We start from the raw sequence: 18,871 nt of genomic DNA, 5'->3' as shown, positions 1-18,871 counted from the left end.
TGAGTAATAATTTCCCTTCCAGCTCATTTTGAGGATAAGAGTACTTTTCAAGACCACAGTAGACAATTTAAAACTAGTTTTCAAAATCATCATGCACCATGCGCTAACATTTGGTTACATTATGGAATACATGATATAATACATTTGAATACATGAAAACTATTCACTGCCCCGAAAAAGACCCGAAGAAAACTCTTGTGATTGGTCACGTAAGGTCACGTGAGAGTGCATGTCAGAATTTGTTCCAGGAAGTTATTTTGAGATCTTTAAATAAAAAAGTAAAACCTTGCGCTTTGCCTTTGAAATAGTCCAGAGGCTAAGCTTATTTCATTGAAACGAATTAGATATATTTCAGGTTTTATTTCCAAAGTGATCGTGTAGCAGTATGGCCTCCATATGGCAGTAGCTAAGATGTTATGCAATAAACGTGACACCGACCGAGCAGGGGTGTCTGCTGGTTACGCAAAGGGCTAGATATAGCCATTTTAGCTGAATTTAGCATGAAGTTAGCTTGTTTTGTCAGTACTGTATAGCGGTCTCATACAAGGCGAAATCGAACTCTCTTCCCCGTCGTTTAAACTAGATTTTGAACGTCATCTCCAAGCAATGGCTCTGATGACATCGGCAAGAAGACTATTTCATGTTTCGTTCCGAGAAAATTCTCTACGACGAGCAGAAACACTCATTTCAGCAACAAACACAACGTCGTGGAACTTATCATTGGCCGGTCATAGAATGGCCTGTATTCGTGTAAGGGATTTTAGCACCAACACACACTCTCTTAGGTAAGGAATCGTGTCATCTATCATGTCCCCAAACGTACTTCACTTACTAGCTATAAAGGTATCCACGCTTAGTTAGGCTACTTGCTAGCTAGTCATATTGGCAAACTTAACTAGTTCATGTTAGGAAGAATGCTAACGTTAACACACTTGTTAGTATCGCATCAAATAAGTCAAGAACTGAAGGTCAACTTCAGCAGAAAGGTAGGTACAACTGACTGATCATTCTGGCAGATAAGCGCCATCAATCCAGGGCTTTGTTCAGGATCTCTAAACAGTTGTTGGACTAGGACATTGCTGGATTGCTTGTGGGACTATTTACTCACTGTAGAGTATGGAACGACTGTATAAATATTGTTCAACACATCCTGGTATAGATGTCAATGCTAAAGCCATTGGATTTGTGTGCAGAAACCCAAAACCAATACACCTTCAAAAACAGCCTATACATTGCACCTGAAGTCCTGAGAGGGTGTTACCTAGTCTATGGGAGTTCCCCATTTCCCACATACAATACAAAGTCCTTGAGCATCTGTAAAGTGTTATATTAATCCAATGTATTCCCAATCCCCAGCATGACCACAGCTACTGTCTGTTTCTGCACCATTGTGTCTGTTCCTGTGCAGAGCTGACAATAAGGTGACGGTCCACTTCATCAATCGAGATGGAGAGAAGATCTCTGTCAAAGGCTCTCCTGGAGACTCTCTCCTAGATGTCATTATTGACCAGGACCTCGATTTTGATGGGTTCGGTGAGTTGGGTTACGTTAACGTGGTTAAGTTAATTAATATGGTTGTTTATTGTAGGTTTCGCCTGCTCTCTCACTCTATGGGATGTTTTGATCTCTCTGTCTGTCTCTCTGTGTGTTTCTCTGTCTGTCTGTCTGTCAGGTGCATGTGAGGGGACACTGGCCTGTTCTACCTGTCACCTGATCTTTGAGGAAGACGTGTATAATAAGCTGGGCCCCATTACTGACGAGGAGATGGATATGCTGGACCTGGCCTACGGACTCACAGACACGTGAGACACACGCACACACACGAATTGGAGGCCCATTGATTGGACGCACAAGTGAAATGACACACCACACACACACACACACACACACACACTGCCACCAGTGTAACCAGAGTGTTATGCTGTTCAGCGCTGCTTTATATTGTGATTAGGAGGTAATCATTGTGAGGAACAAGAACAGAGGGATAAACACACAGTGGCACATGTTTGCCTTGTACTGTTGCTAGCCTGCTTTCCAACCAATCGGAAGGGGATTTGAGTTCTGTGTTGCTGTTGCTGGTTTAGGCAGAGCAAGATTAGAAGGGTCACAGCCATGACCTCACTAATCATATTAGCTGAGTGTTGACTGAACCCCTTGTGACACTGGCCCACTTCACTTCTGTTGTCCCAAACGTTACCCCCTAAACACAGATCTTGAATAAGATTACCTCCTCACTCTCCAACTTCAATTATCCATTTTTTTCTAGTGGATCCATTTTGGTTAGGTCATGGCTTTATGACGTTTTTAAGTATGTTTGTCATAATCTTCTTTTAATTTTTCCTCTCTCTCGCTCTGCCAGGTCCCGCCTGGGTTGCCAGATCTGCCTGACCAGGTCCCTGGAAGGGATGACAGCGAGGGTGCCTGAGAGTGTGGCAGACATCCGACAGAGTGGAGACGGGTCCTCATAATGGCCACCCCAGGCCAGAGTAATAGATGTACTGAAATTTGCCCAAATCAATGCTTTATTTCAACACTAGCATGACCAAATAATGCCTAATTCTAAGTGGTATGCTGGTATAAATGTTGATATGGAAGACACTGTGAGTCCCATCATCACAGTTTTACATTCACTTTATACAGGGAACAATGGGAAAGTTGGCAAATAATTCTGCAGGTTCTGGAGAATAGAATAAAGTTTAGATGGAAGTCTCCAATCAGCTCCCCCCAGTCCTTAACAGTTGTGAAGTAGTATATACTGAACAGAAATATTAATGAAACAATCTCAAAGATTTTACTGAGTTACAGTTAATGAGGAAATCTGTCAATTGAAATAAATGAGGCCCTAATCTATGGATTTCACATGACTGGGAATACAGATATGCCTCTGTTAGTTATAGATATTTTAATAGAAATGGGCCTCAGGATCTCATCACGATGTTTCTGTGCATTCAAATTGCCATCGATAAAATGCAATTGTTTTGGTTGTCTGTAGCTTATGCCTGCCCATACCATAACCCCACTGCCACCATGGGGAACTCTGTTCACAACATTGACATCAGCAAACCGCTCGACCACACGACGCCATACACATGCGGTTGTGAGGCCGGTTGGACATTCTGCCAAATTCTCTAAAATAACGTTGGAGGCAGCTTATGTTAGAGAGATGAACATTCTATTATCTGGCAACAGACCTTCCTCCAGTCAGCCTGCCAATTGCAAGCTCCTTCAAACTTGAGACATCTGTGACATTGTGTTGTGTGATGAAACTGCACATTTTAGAGTGACCTTTTATTGTCCCCCAGCACAAGGTGCACCTGTGTAATGATCATGCTGTTTAATCAGCTTCTTGATATGCCACACCTGTCAGGTGGATAGATTATCTTGGCAAAGGAGAAATGCTCACCAACATGGATGTAAACAAATGTATGCACACAATTTGAGAGAAATATGCTTTTTGTGCATATGGAACATTTCTGGGATCTTTTCTTTCAGTTTATGAAACATGGGACCAATATTTTACATGTTGCATTTACATTTTTGTTCTGTGTAGATGTTCTCCAGTGAATGTAAGGGGTTATGATCACTTTCATAGTCCACTACCTCCCTGGTGAGTACTTGGAAATAACACATTCAAATAGTTTTTTGTTTGTTGGGCTATTATCAATGACCAATACACGTTACCAATTGTATTGAATTCTTTAAAATAAGTACCAAGAAGTGCAGCTTGTCACCATGTAGTTTCTGAGTAAATACCATCTGAAACAGGATTGTAAAGTCACCCATCCAGACTTCAGAATGACACCCATTAATCTGGCCAGAGGCGAGACTGGTTAGGATGCCTTATCTTGTCATTTTTATGGCCACCCTAGCCTTTGTTTAATCAAGTTGTGTAGCCTTACTGTCTTTAGTGTTGTCCTACCACTCGTGTAATTAAATATTAATTTCATATTCCACGTGATTGTAAATATCACTCATCTGTGTCTAGTCAGAAATGTTGTATTACAATAGACTTTCTAATTAGTCTGTTTCTCTCTGTCTGTCTCATGTCCCGTTGTTGGCTCTGAAGAGAAACCACCCTCAAGGGAATATACCATTATACTAACATGATGTATTGCTCAACCATAGAAAATGGATCCTCCAACATGTTCTTTAATGAGAAAATGACACACAGCAGGAAGGGGTATTACTTCAGTCCTTCATATGCTTCACTCTTAATGTATACTGAAAAAATAGAAACGCAACATGTGACAATTTCAAATATGTTAGAGTTATGAGGAAATCTGTCAATTTAAATAAATTAGGCCCTAATCTATGGATTTCACATGACTGGGAATACCGATATGCTTCTGTTGGTCACAGATACATTAAAATAAATGGGTCTCGGCATCTCATTATGTATTTCTGTGCATTCAAATTGCTGTCGATTAAAATGCAATTGTGTTTGTCTGTAGCTTATGCCTGCCCATACCATAACCCCAATGCCACCATGGGGCACTCAGTTCACAACGTTGACATCAGCAAACCACTCGCCCACATGACGCCATACACATGGTCTACAGTTGTGAGGCCGGTTGGATCTTCTGCCAAATTCTCTAAAACGACGGAGGCAGCTTATGGGAGAGAAGTGAACATTCTATTCTCTTGCAACAGCTCTGGTGGACCTTCCTGCAGTCAGCATGCCAATTGCACGCTCCCTCAAACTTGAGACAAAACCACTTTTTAGAGTGGCCTTTTATTGTCCCCAACACAAGGTGCACCTGTGTAATGATCATGCTGTTTAATCAGCTTCTTGATATGCCACACCTGTCAGGTGGATGGATTATCTTGGCAAAGGTGAAATGCTCACTAACAGATGTAAACACATTTTTGAGAAATAATATTTTTGTACATATTTGAAAATGTCTGGGATCTTTTATTTCAGCTCATGAAACATGGGACCAACACTTTCCATGTTGCATTTATATTTTTGTTCAGTATAGTTACTTTGGGAAGAGTCAGTTTTCAAACAATAGAACCAGAATCTGTTGATTTCGAATGCCTGCTAATCTCTTTCCAAACAGGAAACACATACAATCTACATCGGGTTGGGAAACTGGCAGCCTGTGGCCCCCCTTTTGTAGACAACAAATATATATTATTTCATTTTGGGTGGGGACTCAAGTCAGGGGCTTAATGTACTGTTGAGAGTTATAATAGTAGAATACACAACGTGCAATTTAGAAATGTGGTTGTGCACTCTTATGTCAGTCACTGACAGTCACCCTGATCTACATTTTGTAGATATTATTAGCTGGATCTATGTTGGAAGTTACTGCGCTAGGCTAATTGGTTGGCAACATGGCAGAATTAATTAGATAAGTTCTTACATCAGTCATTCAGAACAGCTTGGCATAAAACTGGCATTCTGGAGTCCCCAGGGTGCACCAGCCCTGCTGATTGAGCTGACAGTGGGTGATTGGCTGAACTTGAGTTCAGTGGGATTTGGGTGTAGTTGAGTTTAATACAAACTTCAAAAGACAGGTTTCCCAGGTGCTACTGGACTGAGAGAACATTGCAAAGAAAACGAAGCAACGGCACCATTAGTCTTACTAGCCAAGGTGGTTTGTTTTATTTTATGATCTGATTATCTTATTCATTACACATCAAACGAGTGTAGTAGCCAGTTTAATTAAGCAGCGGTGGCATCTGCCAGCGTGTACAATCTCAATACAGCACAGCGTGTACAATCTCAATACAGCACAGCGTGTACAATCTCAATACAGCAGAGCGTGTACAATCTCAATACAGCAGAGCGTGTACAATCTCAATACAGCACAGCGTGTACAATCTCAATACAGCACAGCGTGTACAATCTCAATACAGCACAGCGTGTACAATCTCAATACAGCACAGCGTGTACAATCTCAATACAGCACAGCGTGTACAATCTCAATACAGCAGAATCTCAATACAGCGTGTACAATCTCAATACAGCACAGCGTGTACAATCTCAATACAGCACAGCGTGTACAATCTCAATACAGCAGAGCGTGTACAATCTCAATACAGCACAGCGTGTACAATCTCAATACAGCACAGCGTGTACACTTTAAACATAAAGCATCCTATGGGCACAAATACAAAGAGAACAACACACAATTTATGGTGTAGAAAGCTTTGTGAAAATGCACAAATATACCTTCATAATACCTTCAAATGTAGAAAATAAGCAAACAATCATACTGCATATACTGTAAATTTACCATACAGATGATATAATTAATGTATACTTCTCAGACACAAATACAGCGATACAAACATAGGGCTCTATTCCATCCGCATCGTGGAAGTTCAACTTTACAGCGTGATGGAATTTAAAGGCAACGCTCCTGCTTTTGCGGAGACAGCATTCACGGTAAACGCTGCATAGGGTATGTCAGCTCAATCGGGAAAATGACCTTTACATTTCTATCGCAGACTCAGTAACGCTTCAGCGATACAGAGTGAATAGAGAACAACATCTCTCAGACACCCTGCCACATATACAGTACAGATTGAAATAGAGTGAGAAATCTTTTGCGGAAACACCACAGCTGTAAGCTTAAAGCACTTTGCTTTGTCATTATCAACATTGCTTCATTGGCAGTCAAGATCGTCTTTGTTATTTACAAAATACTGTCAATGCAAAATCACAGCCTTGCATACATTTGAAATATGACACGGTTTAGTAAGGAATTTTTGTTTACAAGTAAACGTTTTAGTAATCTTATACTGATCATAGGCAGTTCACTGCAAGGGTCCCTGTGAATAATCTCACATGTAAATCCAATCAAATAGCCTGATCCCTAAAGTACATTTGTTCACTTCTGCGATCTAAAACGACACATTACATAATCTGAAACTACTCTTCCCTCGCTACTCCTAATACGTACATGATACATTCACTTCAGTGAGCTCTTTTAGAATCTATAATAATATAGAAGAGTCTTATTACCAATCGATTCTGAAAAGCAAAGTGCATTGTAAGTATAGGAATGTTTGTCCACAATAAGCAGATGGTTGTTAAATCTGTGATTCTCATAAGCGCTATGTTTTGGTTCTGTTATGGTCCTAAATGACTCTACCTGTACATTCACAGCTGAATGTAGAAGCATTTAGTGTGACTGTTCACAACCAGTGATGGTCTCACACGTAGGACTCTTCAGCAAAGAGCAGTTGGTCAAAGTCCGGCTCCAGCATGGGATCACTACACCTCCTGAGCCGCTCCCTCTGCCCCTGAATCAGGGCTAGCGCCACCTGCTGACCACTATTGGGATTGCTGTGCGTGTGAGACGAGAAATAGTCCCTCACAGCCTTGGTGGCAGAGGGAGACAGGCAAAACTTCGGAGCCCCGCTTTGGTCCGTGCAGGACACCTTCAACCCCAGGTCTTGGGACCCGTCCACTGACTTTGACCTCTGACCCAGTTTGGCCTCTCTGTGAAGCCTCTCCGGGTGTGAGGCCTTATCCAGAACCAGGGCGTCGTCTAGATGTGCTGCCCCAGGCTCGGAGCTCCGGCGCTGGGAACACCTGCCCCCGGAGAGACCCTCCATGCCTGGGGCTAGGGAGTGGGACTTCTGCCTGGCTAGGGACAAGCTGGGTCCACCCTGCCCAAAGAACACATGTTGGGGAGGGGTACGGCTGCCCTGGTTTGTGACGTCATATCCCATGTTGCTCGCTGCGCAGGCCTGGCTGTGTATCTCTCTCAGCTCTTTGACAGTGAGGGGTCTGTCTGTGGGCTGGGAGCAGGGAGAGCGGCAGGAGTGGAAATGCTCCTGGGACCTCTGGCGCGATGGTGGGCTCACCGAGCCTTGACTGGATTTTCTGTCCTTGGTCACCCTGCCGCGATTCTGTAACCCTCCTGCCTTTGGGGGGCAGCTGGCCAGGCTGGACTTGGGGGGGTCCTCAGACGACTGTTGCAGCCCTCCTTTATCCTGACATGACTTGCTAGTGGGGAGAGTCTTGTTAGTGGGACCCACCTACAGAGAGAGAAAGAGAGAGAAATGATGAGTCTGTGTGTGAAAGAGAGAGACATTCCATGAATGAACAGTACTAATAAACAACAACCACATGTAATGGAACTCACCACACCCCCCTCATCCTCCTGCTGCGACAGCGACAGTCTGCGGCCTCTCTTCAACCAGGTGTTGGGATGGAGCCCCCTGCAGCCCTTCAGCGTACCCCAGGAAGGGATCTCCTTCAGCGGGGAGATATTGGGACTGAGCCCCTGGCCTGGAGCCGGGGTGGGGATGGGTAGACTATGGGTTGAAGTAGGGGAAGGTATGGGGGTTAGAGGGACAGGAGGACCAGGGGAGGGAGTCAATCTTGCGGCGTTGGGTTCCACCCTGGGTTGCCAGAATGGAGCAGACTGGATGCTGGAGTGGGAGAGGAGGCAGTCCAGGGAGTCCACTGAGGAGCGTGTGGGGGTGGGGGAGGTGGGTGGCGAAGAGAGACTGGAGTAGCTCGCGTTCCGGCGTGGCGTCTGTGCACCTTGTGACCCCGAACCCTCACACACACCCTTACTGCCATTCCACTCCCCTGTGTGTGTGGGTCCGTGTGTCTGTGTCTGTCCATCCTTCTGTAAATTGTGAAACATCTCCCCACCTCTAGCCAGGTCATCGATGCTACCCAGCCTGTCTGTGTTCCCTGCCAGTTGCGCCATGAAGCTGGCCACAGAGTACCCTATGGCCGGCTCTGAGCACCTCCTCCCCCCCCTCCGAGGAGCTGGGGGGCTGGGACAGGAGGAGGGGGCACAGCTGGGCTGAGTTTCCTGGTCCTGCCTCGGGCTGGGGTTGAGGGTTGGAGGAGGTTGCCAGATCCAGGTTGTGTGATCGTATCACGGTGGTGGTTGCCAGATTGGGGGTCTGTGGTGTCGGGGTCTGTGTCCAGGTCGGGCTGCTCCTGGTCGCAGTCACTCAGGGTGAGGACCGAGTCCAGGCTGCCCTGCAGGGGCTTGGCTCTCCAGCGCCGCCGTGAGGTGTGGAGGCATGGAGACTCACTGCTGTCATCATTCAGCATGTTCTCCAGGCTGTCATAAGATGAGTCGGTCAGGTGGAAGGAAGACACGTCTGTGGAGAGAATGAGAAAGAGAGAGATAGAGGTGGACAGACAGGAAGAGGAGAAAATTAGATGTGTGTGCTTTTGAGCAGGGGAATCTTTGCATAAGCAGAGATGTTAGTGTGTGTGTGTGTGTGTGTGTGTGTGTGTGTGTGTGTGAGATACCCGATTCAGCACGTTTCCGGGGTAGACCTCCAAACACAGAGGTGACATCCTCTCCGAGGACCTCCTGGCAGTGTTCTATCATATACCTCACCAGGTCACACACCTGGGGACAGGACAGGGGACAGGTCTTTAACCTGGAGGAACTACTACAGATACTGAGCTCTATGTATCTTTTTATTAGGCCTTGAGTTAAACAAACAACTAGCATTTAAGACACATCGTGTTTTTCTCATGAGAAATCAGTCTCCAAGATAGAGAAGTGGGTCTATTCTTAGGACAAAGGGCTTCACAGCTTTCTAACTGCATGAAACAGGAACGCAGGAGTGACGTGAGTGATGGGAATTTACCAGATAACCTTCTCAGAGAAAGAACAATCTATTCCGAGTGGGTTGGACATTCCGTTGATATGGTGATGAACTGACACAAATGCAGCACCAAAATGGCTCTGATGGTTACATTGATGTCGCTCTGTCTGTATTTTCAGTCTCAGCACGCGAGATAAGCTTCTAGGGGCTATTGAACTGGCTATGGAACACGTGAACGTAACCTAAGACTTTGTTGCATAAATACATTTTTGCTATGTTAGCAGAGCCGTCAGACAAATCTGTTAGCCATAGAATTAGAATTAACTGCTACACTATTAGAGAAAAAACAACACCCATTGTGAGGGAAGGGGTAGAGTGTGTGTGTGTGTGTGTGTGTGTGTGTGTGTGTGTGTGTGTGTGCATCGCAAGACGAGTGTGAGAACAGTGCTGACCCTGCAGGCTGAAGGAAATGTGTTGCATCTTTCCTAGCGAGCCCATTATGTTTCCAGCTACCTTCTCATTACTGTTGAGTTCCCAGCTACATGTTAACTGTTACTCTACTGTGGTTTTCCAGTGTTTGAGTGACCATTCACTAGGTTACAGGATAAAGGCTTAAGTGGAGCCTAGCCTAGATAAAGGTTAGGGGTCAAGGGAAAGTGCTTATGTGGATTACCCCTCCAGTCGTCCCCTCACCTTCTTGGCGCCCTCCCCCTCCGCCTCGGGGCTGCTGGGGCCAGGAGCCCAGAGCATGCTGGGAGCAATGCACACAGACAGGTTGAAGGCGTTCATCTGGTTGTCATGGGCGTTTTCCTGGATACCGTGTAGCACGGCGACCACGTGGCGTAGCAACAGGGCGTTCTCTTTGGGCAGTAGACCAATCAGCCTGCAGTGAAGTAGGGTCACAGATGGGTCAAAGGTTATTATTGGTTATCAAAATGTGTATTATTTACAGTATGAACAGGGTTTGGAGTTTTCCCTGAAAGGAAAAACTCCAGACGCTGGTTTGTTTATTTATTTGTTTATTTGGATCCTTATTAGCTTTTGTAGAAGCAGCAGCAACTCTTCCTGGGACTACAAAAAACACAACACATGACTCGTAACAAAACACTGATAGACAAGGACAGTCACACACATTTAAAACACAACATAATACAAATAATACAACTTGATTAGATTTGTGTAGGTACAAGCTGCCCCTAATGACTGATACGTGGTCAGATGTTTCTCATTAGCCTGATGGTTATGATTAGGATTCAAGTAACGTGGTAATCTGATCCTAGATCTGTCTTAAAGGGCTACCTCTACCTCCATCTGAACATGGACTCTGCTTTCCAGCACAGAAATGAATGATAACATAACAGTTCACACACTCTCTCTTTCTCTCACTCTCACTCACTCACTCACTCACTCACTCACTCACTCACTCACTCACGCGGCTCCCTTGTGACTGGGTGGAACAAATCGATAACAAATAGTTGAATGCCCAGGAGGAATATTCAGTTTGCCCAATATTTTCCTACTTTAAAGTGTTCTACAGTCGTGCTGACGCTGTCCCTAACCCTGTGCTCTGCCTGTTTAGAGGAGCTAGCTGAAAAGCTCTGTGAACCATTGAGATAAAACTCTCCATGATTAGAACACTGAGCTGAGGGAAGCAGTGGATCCTGGCACTCTTAAAACCCTAGAGAGGAGTTTCCCTTTCATAACTAAATCACCTGGTTCATTACTCAGCCTATTACTGGGCGAGTAGGCTACTGCTGATACAGGTGAGGATGGAAAGTGTCTGTCTACCTTGTTATATCCTGTGCCTGCTCCTCCTCCTCTGCCTCCTCCGATTCTGCTTCCTCCATCACATCCATCCACTGTTCATAGAGGTCGGAACACAGCAGACTGCCCGGAATGTTCCGCAGGAAGTCCTGAATGTCGAGACAGAGACCAGAGTCACTAGACTGACACAATTTATAGTGGAAAAAATATACAACAGTAAAATGTCATTGAAGTTCATTTTGAGGTGAAGTTTTAGGGGGACACCTTCATTTGTCGTCATAGACTTTTAGATGTAACTGTTAACGTCTTCAGACTCACTCAGTGGATCTCGACCAGATTATGAGCTACAGATTAAATTGGACAACCTTATCTCTATTTAGCTATAGTTTTTGGCACAGCCTGTGCTGCATTGCTACGGGCTCGTATGTGTCACCCATAGAGATATGAGTCGATAATTGGATTGACGACAACACACCACAAGGGCACAGGTGTAATGTAATACTTGGCAAGCAAGGACAATGTCCTTCCCTGACATTAGTCATTCACAAGGCTCAAAGGTCGACTTTGGGCACGAAAAACAGTCCAACTCCGCCTCTTTCTCAATTTTCAAACAGAAAATGGAGTGTGCCTTTGGTGGTCCATCGACGTGTCATTCTGGTCATGCTCGCCATGACTGACGTAGCTAGTTCGTTAGCTAAATGGAGCCGCTGTAGCTATGGAGCCCCTGTATGTGTTGATGTCATTTCACAGGTTGGAAGCTCTAGAGATCGGTAAGAAATTGCACTTCTGCAGCCATTTTAAAGCATTAAATGACCTGGTTTGATGGTGCATTGATCAGTTATATAGTTTAAGGCGGTTATTTGAGCGTTTTTCCTCCCCAACCTCAATACTACAGCATCAATCTGACAGCCGCATGTTTCTTTACAGCTTCATCTGCCACGGTCCTACAAGGTGACCAGATTTACTAAGCACAAAGGTTAAACCTGTTTTTCCTCAGGTGATGAAAGTACATTTGGTTCCACTTCACTTGAACCCTCCGCCTGCCATAAGGCCTACCTAACACATCACAACATTGGTATAATTGATGTAATTCTGCCACAGACTTCACGAGTTGTCTAGCGTGTTTTAGAGAGTGGACCTTAAACACAGCAGCGATGATGAAGACGTGCTCCCGTGACAGCGGGACATCCTGAGCCCCAGAGTCCAGTCTGTCCCTGAGTTCACGACACGCCCTCGCCCCCGCTGACCGTCGGAATATCCCCCGCGTGAATGGACCCTCGTTGTACAGAAACACCAGCATGTCCTAGAGACAGAGACAGAGAGAGACAGAGAGAGAGACAGAGAGAGAGACAGAGAGAGTGACAGAGAGAGAGACAGACAGAGTGACAGAGAGAGAGACAGAGAGAGAGACAGAGAGAGAGACAGAGAGAGTGACAGAGAGAGAGACAGAGAGAGAGACAGAGAGAGACAGAGAGAGAGACAGACAGACAGAGAGACAGAGAGAGACAGAGAGAGTGACAGAGAGAGAGACAGAGAGAGTGACAGAGAGAGAGACAGACAGAGAGAGAGACAGAGAGAGAGACAGAGAGAGAGACAGAGAGAGAGACAGACAGAGAGAGACAGACAGAGAGAGACAGAGAGAGTGACAGAGAGAGACAGAGAGTGACAGAGAGAGAGACATAGAGAGAGACAGAGAGAGTGACAGAGAGAGAGACAGAGAGAGTGACAGAGGTTGCAGATGATTGATACATTTTCAACCGACTTCCTCAAATCACTGTGATGATGTCATTCTGAAGTCACTGTGACATCATCGCCTCACTCACCATGACGGGCTTGGGCAGGGAGTTGTCCCAACAGATGGTGCTCAGCGATTGGCCAAACAGGTAGCCGGGGGCAGGGGAGGAGAGGTTTGTAGAGGAACTGTGGAGGTTAGGATTGGAGCCTTTCCAGAAAGCCCAGTTGATGAGAGAACGCCTTCGCTTGAAGGGCTTCTGAGCTGGGTCTACTGGAGAGAGATGTCAGGTCAGACAGGACGTGGTCACAACAGAGAGATCCAATCATTTGCAGTGCGACACAGGAGAGAGGAGAGAAAGGGAATCAATAGAGTAACAAGAGAAAGCGTGACAGCAAAAACGAGCCAATCCTGGACCATCAGTAACAGACCATTAATAAACCTTTTATAGACTAGTATTAGTACATTAAGCACCTCCTCAGTCCTCACCAATCACAGACGTTGTTGTTGTTGAGCTGCATCGGGTCTTTAGGATGAACTGGCACTGTTTGTCCACCTGTACCTGGTCGCGGTGCATCGCCCTCTGTCTGTCTGGAGGTGGAACTGTGTCCCTGCGGCCCTGATGGGCCAGGGGCTCCCGCATATGACTCATCTGGATACTGAAAGGGAACTCATGACCTGGGAGAGGGTTAGGGCGTAAAGGTCAGAGGTCAGGGGTTCCAGTAGGATTTAGTTCCAGGCTAGTTCCAGGCAAGACCTTAGTTAGAATCTCACCAATGAGAGGGTAAGGGGCGTTGTCCCTCTTGGAGCTTACCCACAGCTGGTAGTCCTTCACACAGCTCTATGGAACACAGACAAAGATATTCTAAGAACCAAGATAAACTAAAACACTAAAAAAACTACATTAGTCAAGATAACAACATAAGACACAAAAAAACAGTATCTCTCGATTCTATACACACCGTGACACCAAACTGTTGAAGAGCGAGTCGGACAATCTCATTGGTTGAATCGGAGTTGCTGACACCCAAGGTCTTACTGACGGCCTGAGCACAACTCCCGATGCCTTTCCCAAACACCTTCAGTGGAATGGTTTTAGGATCATCCTTTTCCTTCTCCTCTTTTAATCGACTGGAAAAACAGGAAAGTTAGGATCCAGCCCACAGGGAGAACACATACTGGACACGCATCAACATACGTTTACAGTAGAAGAAACCATGAAGGCTTATCTGTTGCTCACCTTTTGAGCATGGAGAGTCATCTCTCCTTCTGGACCTCAGAGCTGGTAAAGATAAACCATGAAGGCTTATCTGTTGCTCACCTTTTGAGCATGGAGAGCCATCTCTCCTTCTGGACCTCAGAGCTGGTAAAGATAAACCATGAAGGCTTATCTGTTGCTCACCTTTTGAGCATGGAGAGCCATCTCTCCTTCTGGACCTCAGAGCTGGTAAAGATAAACCATGAAGGCTTATCTGTTGCTCACCTTTGAGCATGGAGAGCCATCTCTCCTTCTGGACCTCAGAGCTGGTAAAGATAAACCATGAAGGCTTATCTGTTGCTCACCTTTTGAGCATGGAGAGCCATCTCTCCTTCTGGACCTCAGAGCTGGTAAAGATAAACCATGAAGGCTTATCTGTTGCTCACCTTTTGAGCATGGAGAGCCATCTCTCCTTCTGGACCTCAGAGCTGGTAAAGATAAACCATGAATGTCAAAACAACAACACGAGCAACCTAAACATGTCAAATAAGAACCTAAACACTTTCTACATCAACTTATAGAACCACCTGTAAAAATGTACCAGGTTGAAATATATACAACCTTTAACGGTCATAATGTTTATCGGAGGAGACTGATGGGAGGAGCTACAGGAGGACAGACTCATTGTAATGGCTGGAATGGAGTAAATGGAACGGTATCAAACACGTCAAGCATATGAAAACCACATGCATGACTCAGTTCCATTAATCCCATTCCAGCCATTACAGTGAGCCCATCCTCCAATAGCTCCTCCCACCAGCCTCCCCTGCTGTGTATATATAAGCAATGCTTCACTGCTCAGAAATAAGCAGTGCAGAGTGCAGACCCAGAATGTCTGTTGTGTACCTGAAGGTGACCACACAGTTGCAGGTGGGCCAGCCCATGACGAAGCTCCTCTCTGGGTTGGTGCTGCCCTCACATACGTCCTCCATACACTGGGCTGTCCACATCTCACCCACACACACCTGGGCCTTCAGCTTGAAGTGTGTGGGAGACCTGAGGATGACAAACAACAGATGTCAGAGACACACACACACACACACTCATTTTCATTCACTGCCCTTCTGTCATCCTCCTCATCTTTCTCTCTCTTTACCCCCTCTATCTCCCACCTTCCTCCTCATCTTTCTCTCTCTTTACCCCCTCTATTTCCCACCTTCCTCCTCATCTTTCTCTCTCTTTACCCCCTCTATCTCCCACCATCCTCCTCATCTTTCTCTCTCTTTACCCCCTCTATCTCCCACCATCCTCCTCATCTTTCTCTCTCTTTACCCCCTCTATCTCCCACCTTCCTCCTCCCTCTCTCGCTCTTACTTGGACTTGGCGATGATGAGGATGTCGGTGAAGAGGAAGAGGTCTCTGTCCTGAGTCTGCAGCCCTGTCTTCAGCGTGACGTGGTCGTGTAGGAGGAACACCCTATCAGGACACAGGAACGACTGGACCAATGGGCACGTCTCTGGACACACAGGAACCAGGAAGCTCTCTCTGGGGAGAAAATATCAGGTATACATCCAATCTAAACACAGTTTTCCAGAATAAATAAATATATTCTTTCCTAACCAAATTATACAACCGAAACAATCTTTAAAAAAGGTCAAAAAATGTATGCAGGAACTTTAGTTCAGGGAATCAACATTATGGGGCATGTGGTTGAACTGTTGGATTAAATGGAATGTGACCCTGCTGTGAAAGGGGTCAGTTAGGTTAGTAGTCACCAGGGCGGATGAACACACCTCCAGTATGTCTTTAATATGGTTATTCACTGCCCTGGACAGAGGGTCAAAGCCAGGGATATTAATAGATCCCAGATCCTGATTGGGATGGATTAGCTATCTGAGAGGATTAGCGATGCCTGAGAGGAGAACCACTCTAGGACTAGGAGCTTGGTGTGTGTGTGTGTGTGTGTGTGTGTGTGTGTATAACAACAACTGGAGATCAATGTGAACCATTCATTTCACAACTGCCTTGACATAGCATGTGAACACACACAAACAGATGGAAAAACTCTGTTCCTCTCTTAGTAATGAAGTCGTTCCACTCCTTCCTGTTAAGCGTCTGTAGTGTGGTGCAGATTATGAGATCACCCCTCCGAGTATTTGGAAGACGTAGGCGCAACTCTCACTCAATTAAAAACTTGGTCCAGCTCCTTCCACTCCTCTCAATCACAGCTCAGAATCCCAGGGGTCGTCTAAGCAGTAATGACCCTGTCACACATCCAGGCTGGGAGGAGGATGTCTGGTCTGTCTCCCTGTTTGGGTCAGTCCCTTCAAACAGCTAACTCAGACTGATAACACACTCTTAGAAAAAAAGGCTGTTATCTAGAACCTAAAAGGCTGTACCCATTGGAGAACCCTTTGAAGAACCCTTTTTGGTTCCAGGTGAAACCCTTTCTACAGAGGGTTCTCCTATGGGGAGAGCCTAAGAAACTGTTTTTATTTTTTTAAAGAGTGCACTGCTGTCTCCTTCATTTTGACCAGGGTACGCACGTACACACACACTTACAAAAACACACACGCAAACATATAGACACTCACTCGCACGCACACACAAACTCACACAGACTGTCTCCTCATGTTCAGCCAGTGTGACCCTAGACCTCTCTAATCTATGATTATCACAACCCATGGCCACTTCTCTAGCCAAGAGAGAACCATAGAAATAGAATGGAAACTGTTGACTTAGAGCTCTACCTTGAGAGCTGAATCCTAACTGGAAAACCCACTTAACTCAAGCTCCGAGTGTGATATTGATGGGAGATTTGCAGGAAACGTTGAGTTGTGTAATTTTTGTTGAGCTAGGATTTGACCTTTACACCTAGTTTATGTGAAATGTCCCTGGTCCCCCAACATACCTGGAGAAAGTTCTGGATCTGGTCAGGGCTTTGTTGATGACCAAAGAGGGAGCGGACTGTCGACGATGGCTCAGAGACTTCATCCTCTGTGGAGGAGAGAGAGAGGGGTATGATAGGGGTGGAGATGGAGGGAAACAGAGAGAGAAGAGAGAGAGAGAGAGAGAGGTATGATAGGGGTGGAGATGGAGGGAAACAGAGAGAGAGAGAAGAGAGAGAGAGAGAGGGGTATGCTAGGGGTGGAGATGGAGTGAAACAGAGAGAGAGAGAAGAGAGAGAGAGAGAGGGGTATGCTAGGTGTGGAGATGGAGTGAAACAGAGAGAGAGAGAAGAGAGAGAGAGAGGGGTATGATAGGGGTGGAGATGGAGAGAGAGAGAGAGAGAGAAGAGAGAGAGAGAGAGAGAGAGAGGGGTATGATAGGGGTGGAGATGGAGGGAAACAGAGAGAGAGAGAAGAGAGAGAGAGAGAGAGAGAGAGGTATGATAGAGGTGGAGATGGAGGGAAACAGAGAGAGAGAGAAGAGAGAGAGAGAGAGAGAGAGAGAGAGAGGGGTATGATAGGGGTGGAGATGGAGGGAAACAGAGAGAGAGAGAGAGAGAGAGAGAGAGAGAGAGTATGATAGGGGTGGAGATGGAGGGAAACAGAGAGAGAGAGAGAGAGAGAGAGGTATGATAGGGGTGGAGATGGAGGGAAACAGAGAGAGAGAGGGGTGGAAGAGAGAGAGAGAGGTGTGATAGGGGTGGAGATGGAGGGAAACAGAGAGAGAGAGAAGAGAGAGAGAGAGTGATAGGGGTGGAGATGGAGAGAGAGAGAGAGAGAGAGAGAGAGAGAGAGAGAGAGAGAGAGGTATGATAGGGGTGGAGATGGAGGGAAACAGAGAGAGAGAGAGGAGAGAGAGAGAGAGAGAGGTATGATAGGAGTGGAGATGGAGGGAAATAGAGAGAGAGAGGAGTATGATAGGGGTGGAGATGGAGGGAAACAGAGAGAGAGAGGGGTGGAGATGGAGGGAAACAGAGAGAGAGAGAGAGGAGTATGATAGGGGTGGAGATGGAGGAAATAGAGAGAGAAGAGAGAGAGAGAGAGAGAGAGAGGTATGATAGGGGTGAAGATGGAGGGAAATAGAGAGAGAGAGGGGGTATGATAGGGGTGGAGATGGAGGGAAACAGAGAGAGAGGAGTATGATAGGGGTGGACGTGGAGGGAAATAGAGAGAGAGAGAAGAGAGAGAGAGAGAGAGAGAGAGAGGCGTATGATAGGGGTGGAGATGGAGGGCAACAGAGAGAGAGAGGGGTATGATAGGGGTGGAGATGGAGGGCAACAGAGAGAGAGAGGGGTATGATAGGGGTGGAGATGGAGGGCAACAGAGAGAGAGAGGGGTATGATAGGGGTGGAGATGGAGGGCAACAGAGAGAGAGGGGTATGATAGGGGTGGAGATGGAGGGCAACAGAGAGAGAGAGGGTATGATAGGGGTGGAGATGGAGGGAAACAGAGAAAGAGAGGGTATAATAGGGGTGGAGATGGAGGGAAACAGACAGAGAGAGAGAGAGAGAGAGAGAGAGAGGGTATGATATGAGTGGAGATGAAGGAAACAGAGAAATAGAGGGTATGATAGGGGTGGAGATGGAGGAAACAGAGAAGAGAGGTATGATAGGGGTGGAGATGGAGGGAAATAGAGAAAGAGAGAGGAGAGATGATAGAGGTATGATAGGGGTGGAGATGGAGAGG

The 18,871-nt window shown here is 46.0% G+C and overlaps 2 protein-coding genes across 2 annotated transcripts in view; one reads left to right on the top strand and one right to left on the bottom strand.

The window, feature by feature from the left end:
- Nucleotides 1-243: 243 nt before the first annotated feature.
- Nucleotides 244-4,391, top strand: LOC115124449 (adrenodoxin-like). The gene is made up of 4 exons (XM_029653880.2): nucleotides 244-785; nucleotides 1,409-1,533; nucleotides 1,673-1,802; nucleotides 2,360-4,391. The coding sequence occupies exons 1-4, from the start codon at nucleotides 607-609 to the stop codon at nucleotides 2,466-2,468; spliced, it is 543 nt and encodes a 180-aa protein (XP_029509740.2). The 5' UTR covers nucleotides 244-606; the 3' UTR covers nucleotides 2,469-4,391.
- Nucleotides 4,392-6,383: 1,992 nt separating this feature from the next.
- The window catches only part of LOC115124451 (rho GTPase-activating protein 20-like), a 32,413-nt gene continuing 19,925 nt past the window's right edge, over nucleotides 6,384-18,871 (bottom strand). The window contains 15 exon segments of the mRNA XM_065024091.1: nucleotides 6,384-7,995; nucleotides 8,103-8,759; nucleotides 8,762-9,084; nucleotides 9,239-9,341; nucleotides 10,237-10,426; nucleotides 11,332-11,456; nucleotides 12,446-12,610; nucleotides 13,131-13,312; nucleotides 13,529-13,717; nucleotides 13,814-13,880; nucleotides 14,002-14,170; nucleotides 14,684-14,725; nucleotides 15,144-15,293; nucleotides 15,612-15,782; nucleotides 17,149-17,234. Of these exon segments, the coding sequence (XP_064880163.1) occupies nucleotides 7,165-7,995; nucleotides 8,103-8,759; nucleotides 8,762-9,084; nucleotides 9,239-9,341; nucleotides 10,237-10,426; nucleotides 11,332-11,456; nucleotides 12,446-12,610; nucleotides 13,131-13,312; nucleotides 13,529-13,717; nucleotides 13,814-13,880; nucleotides 14,002-14,170; nucleotides 14,684-14,725; nucleotides 15,144-15,293; nucleotides 15,612-15,782; nucleotides 17,149-17,234 (3,450 nt within the window). The 3' untranslated portion in view covers nucleotides 6,384-7,164.

This window comes from Oncorhynchus nerka, linkage group LG2 (assembly GCF_034236695.1).
Source record: "Oncorhynchus nerka isolate Pitt River linkage group LG2, Oner_Uvic_2.0, whole genome shotgun sequence".
Classification (NCBI taxonomy): Eukaryota; Metazoa; Chordata; class Actinopteri; order Salmoniformes; family Salmonidae; genus Oncorhynchus; species Oncorhynchus nerka.
The sequence above is the reverse complement of the archived record's forward strand: the minus strand, read 5'-3'. Positions and strand labels throughout refer to the sequence as shown.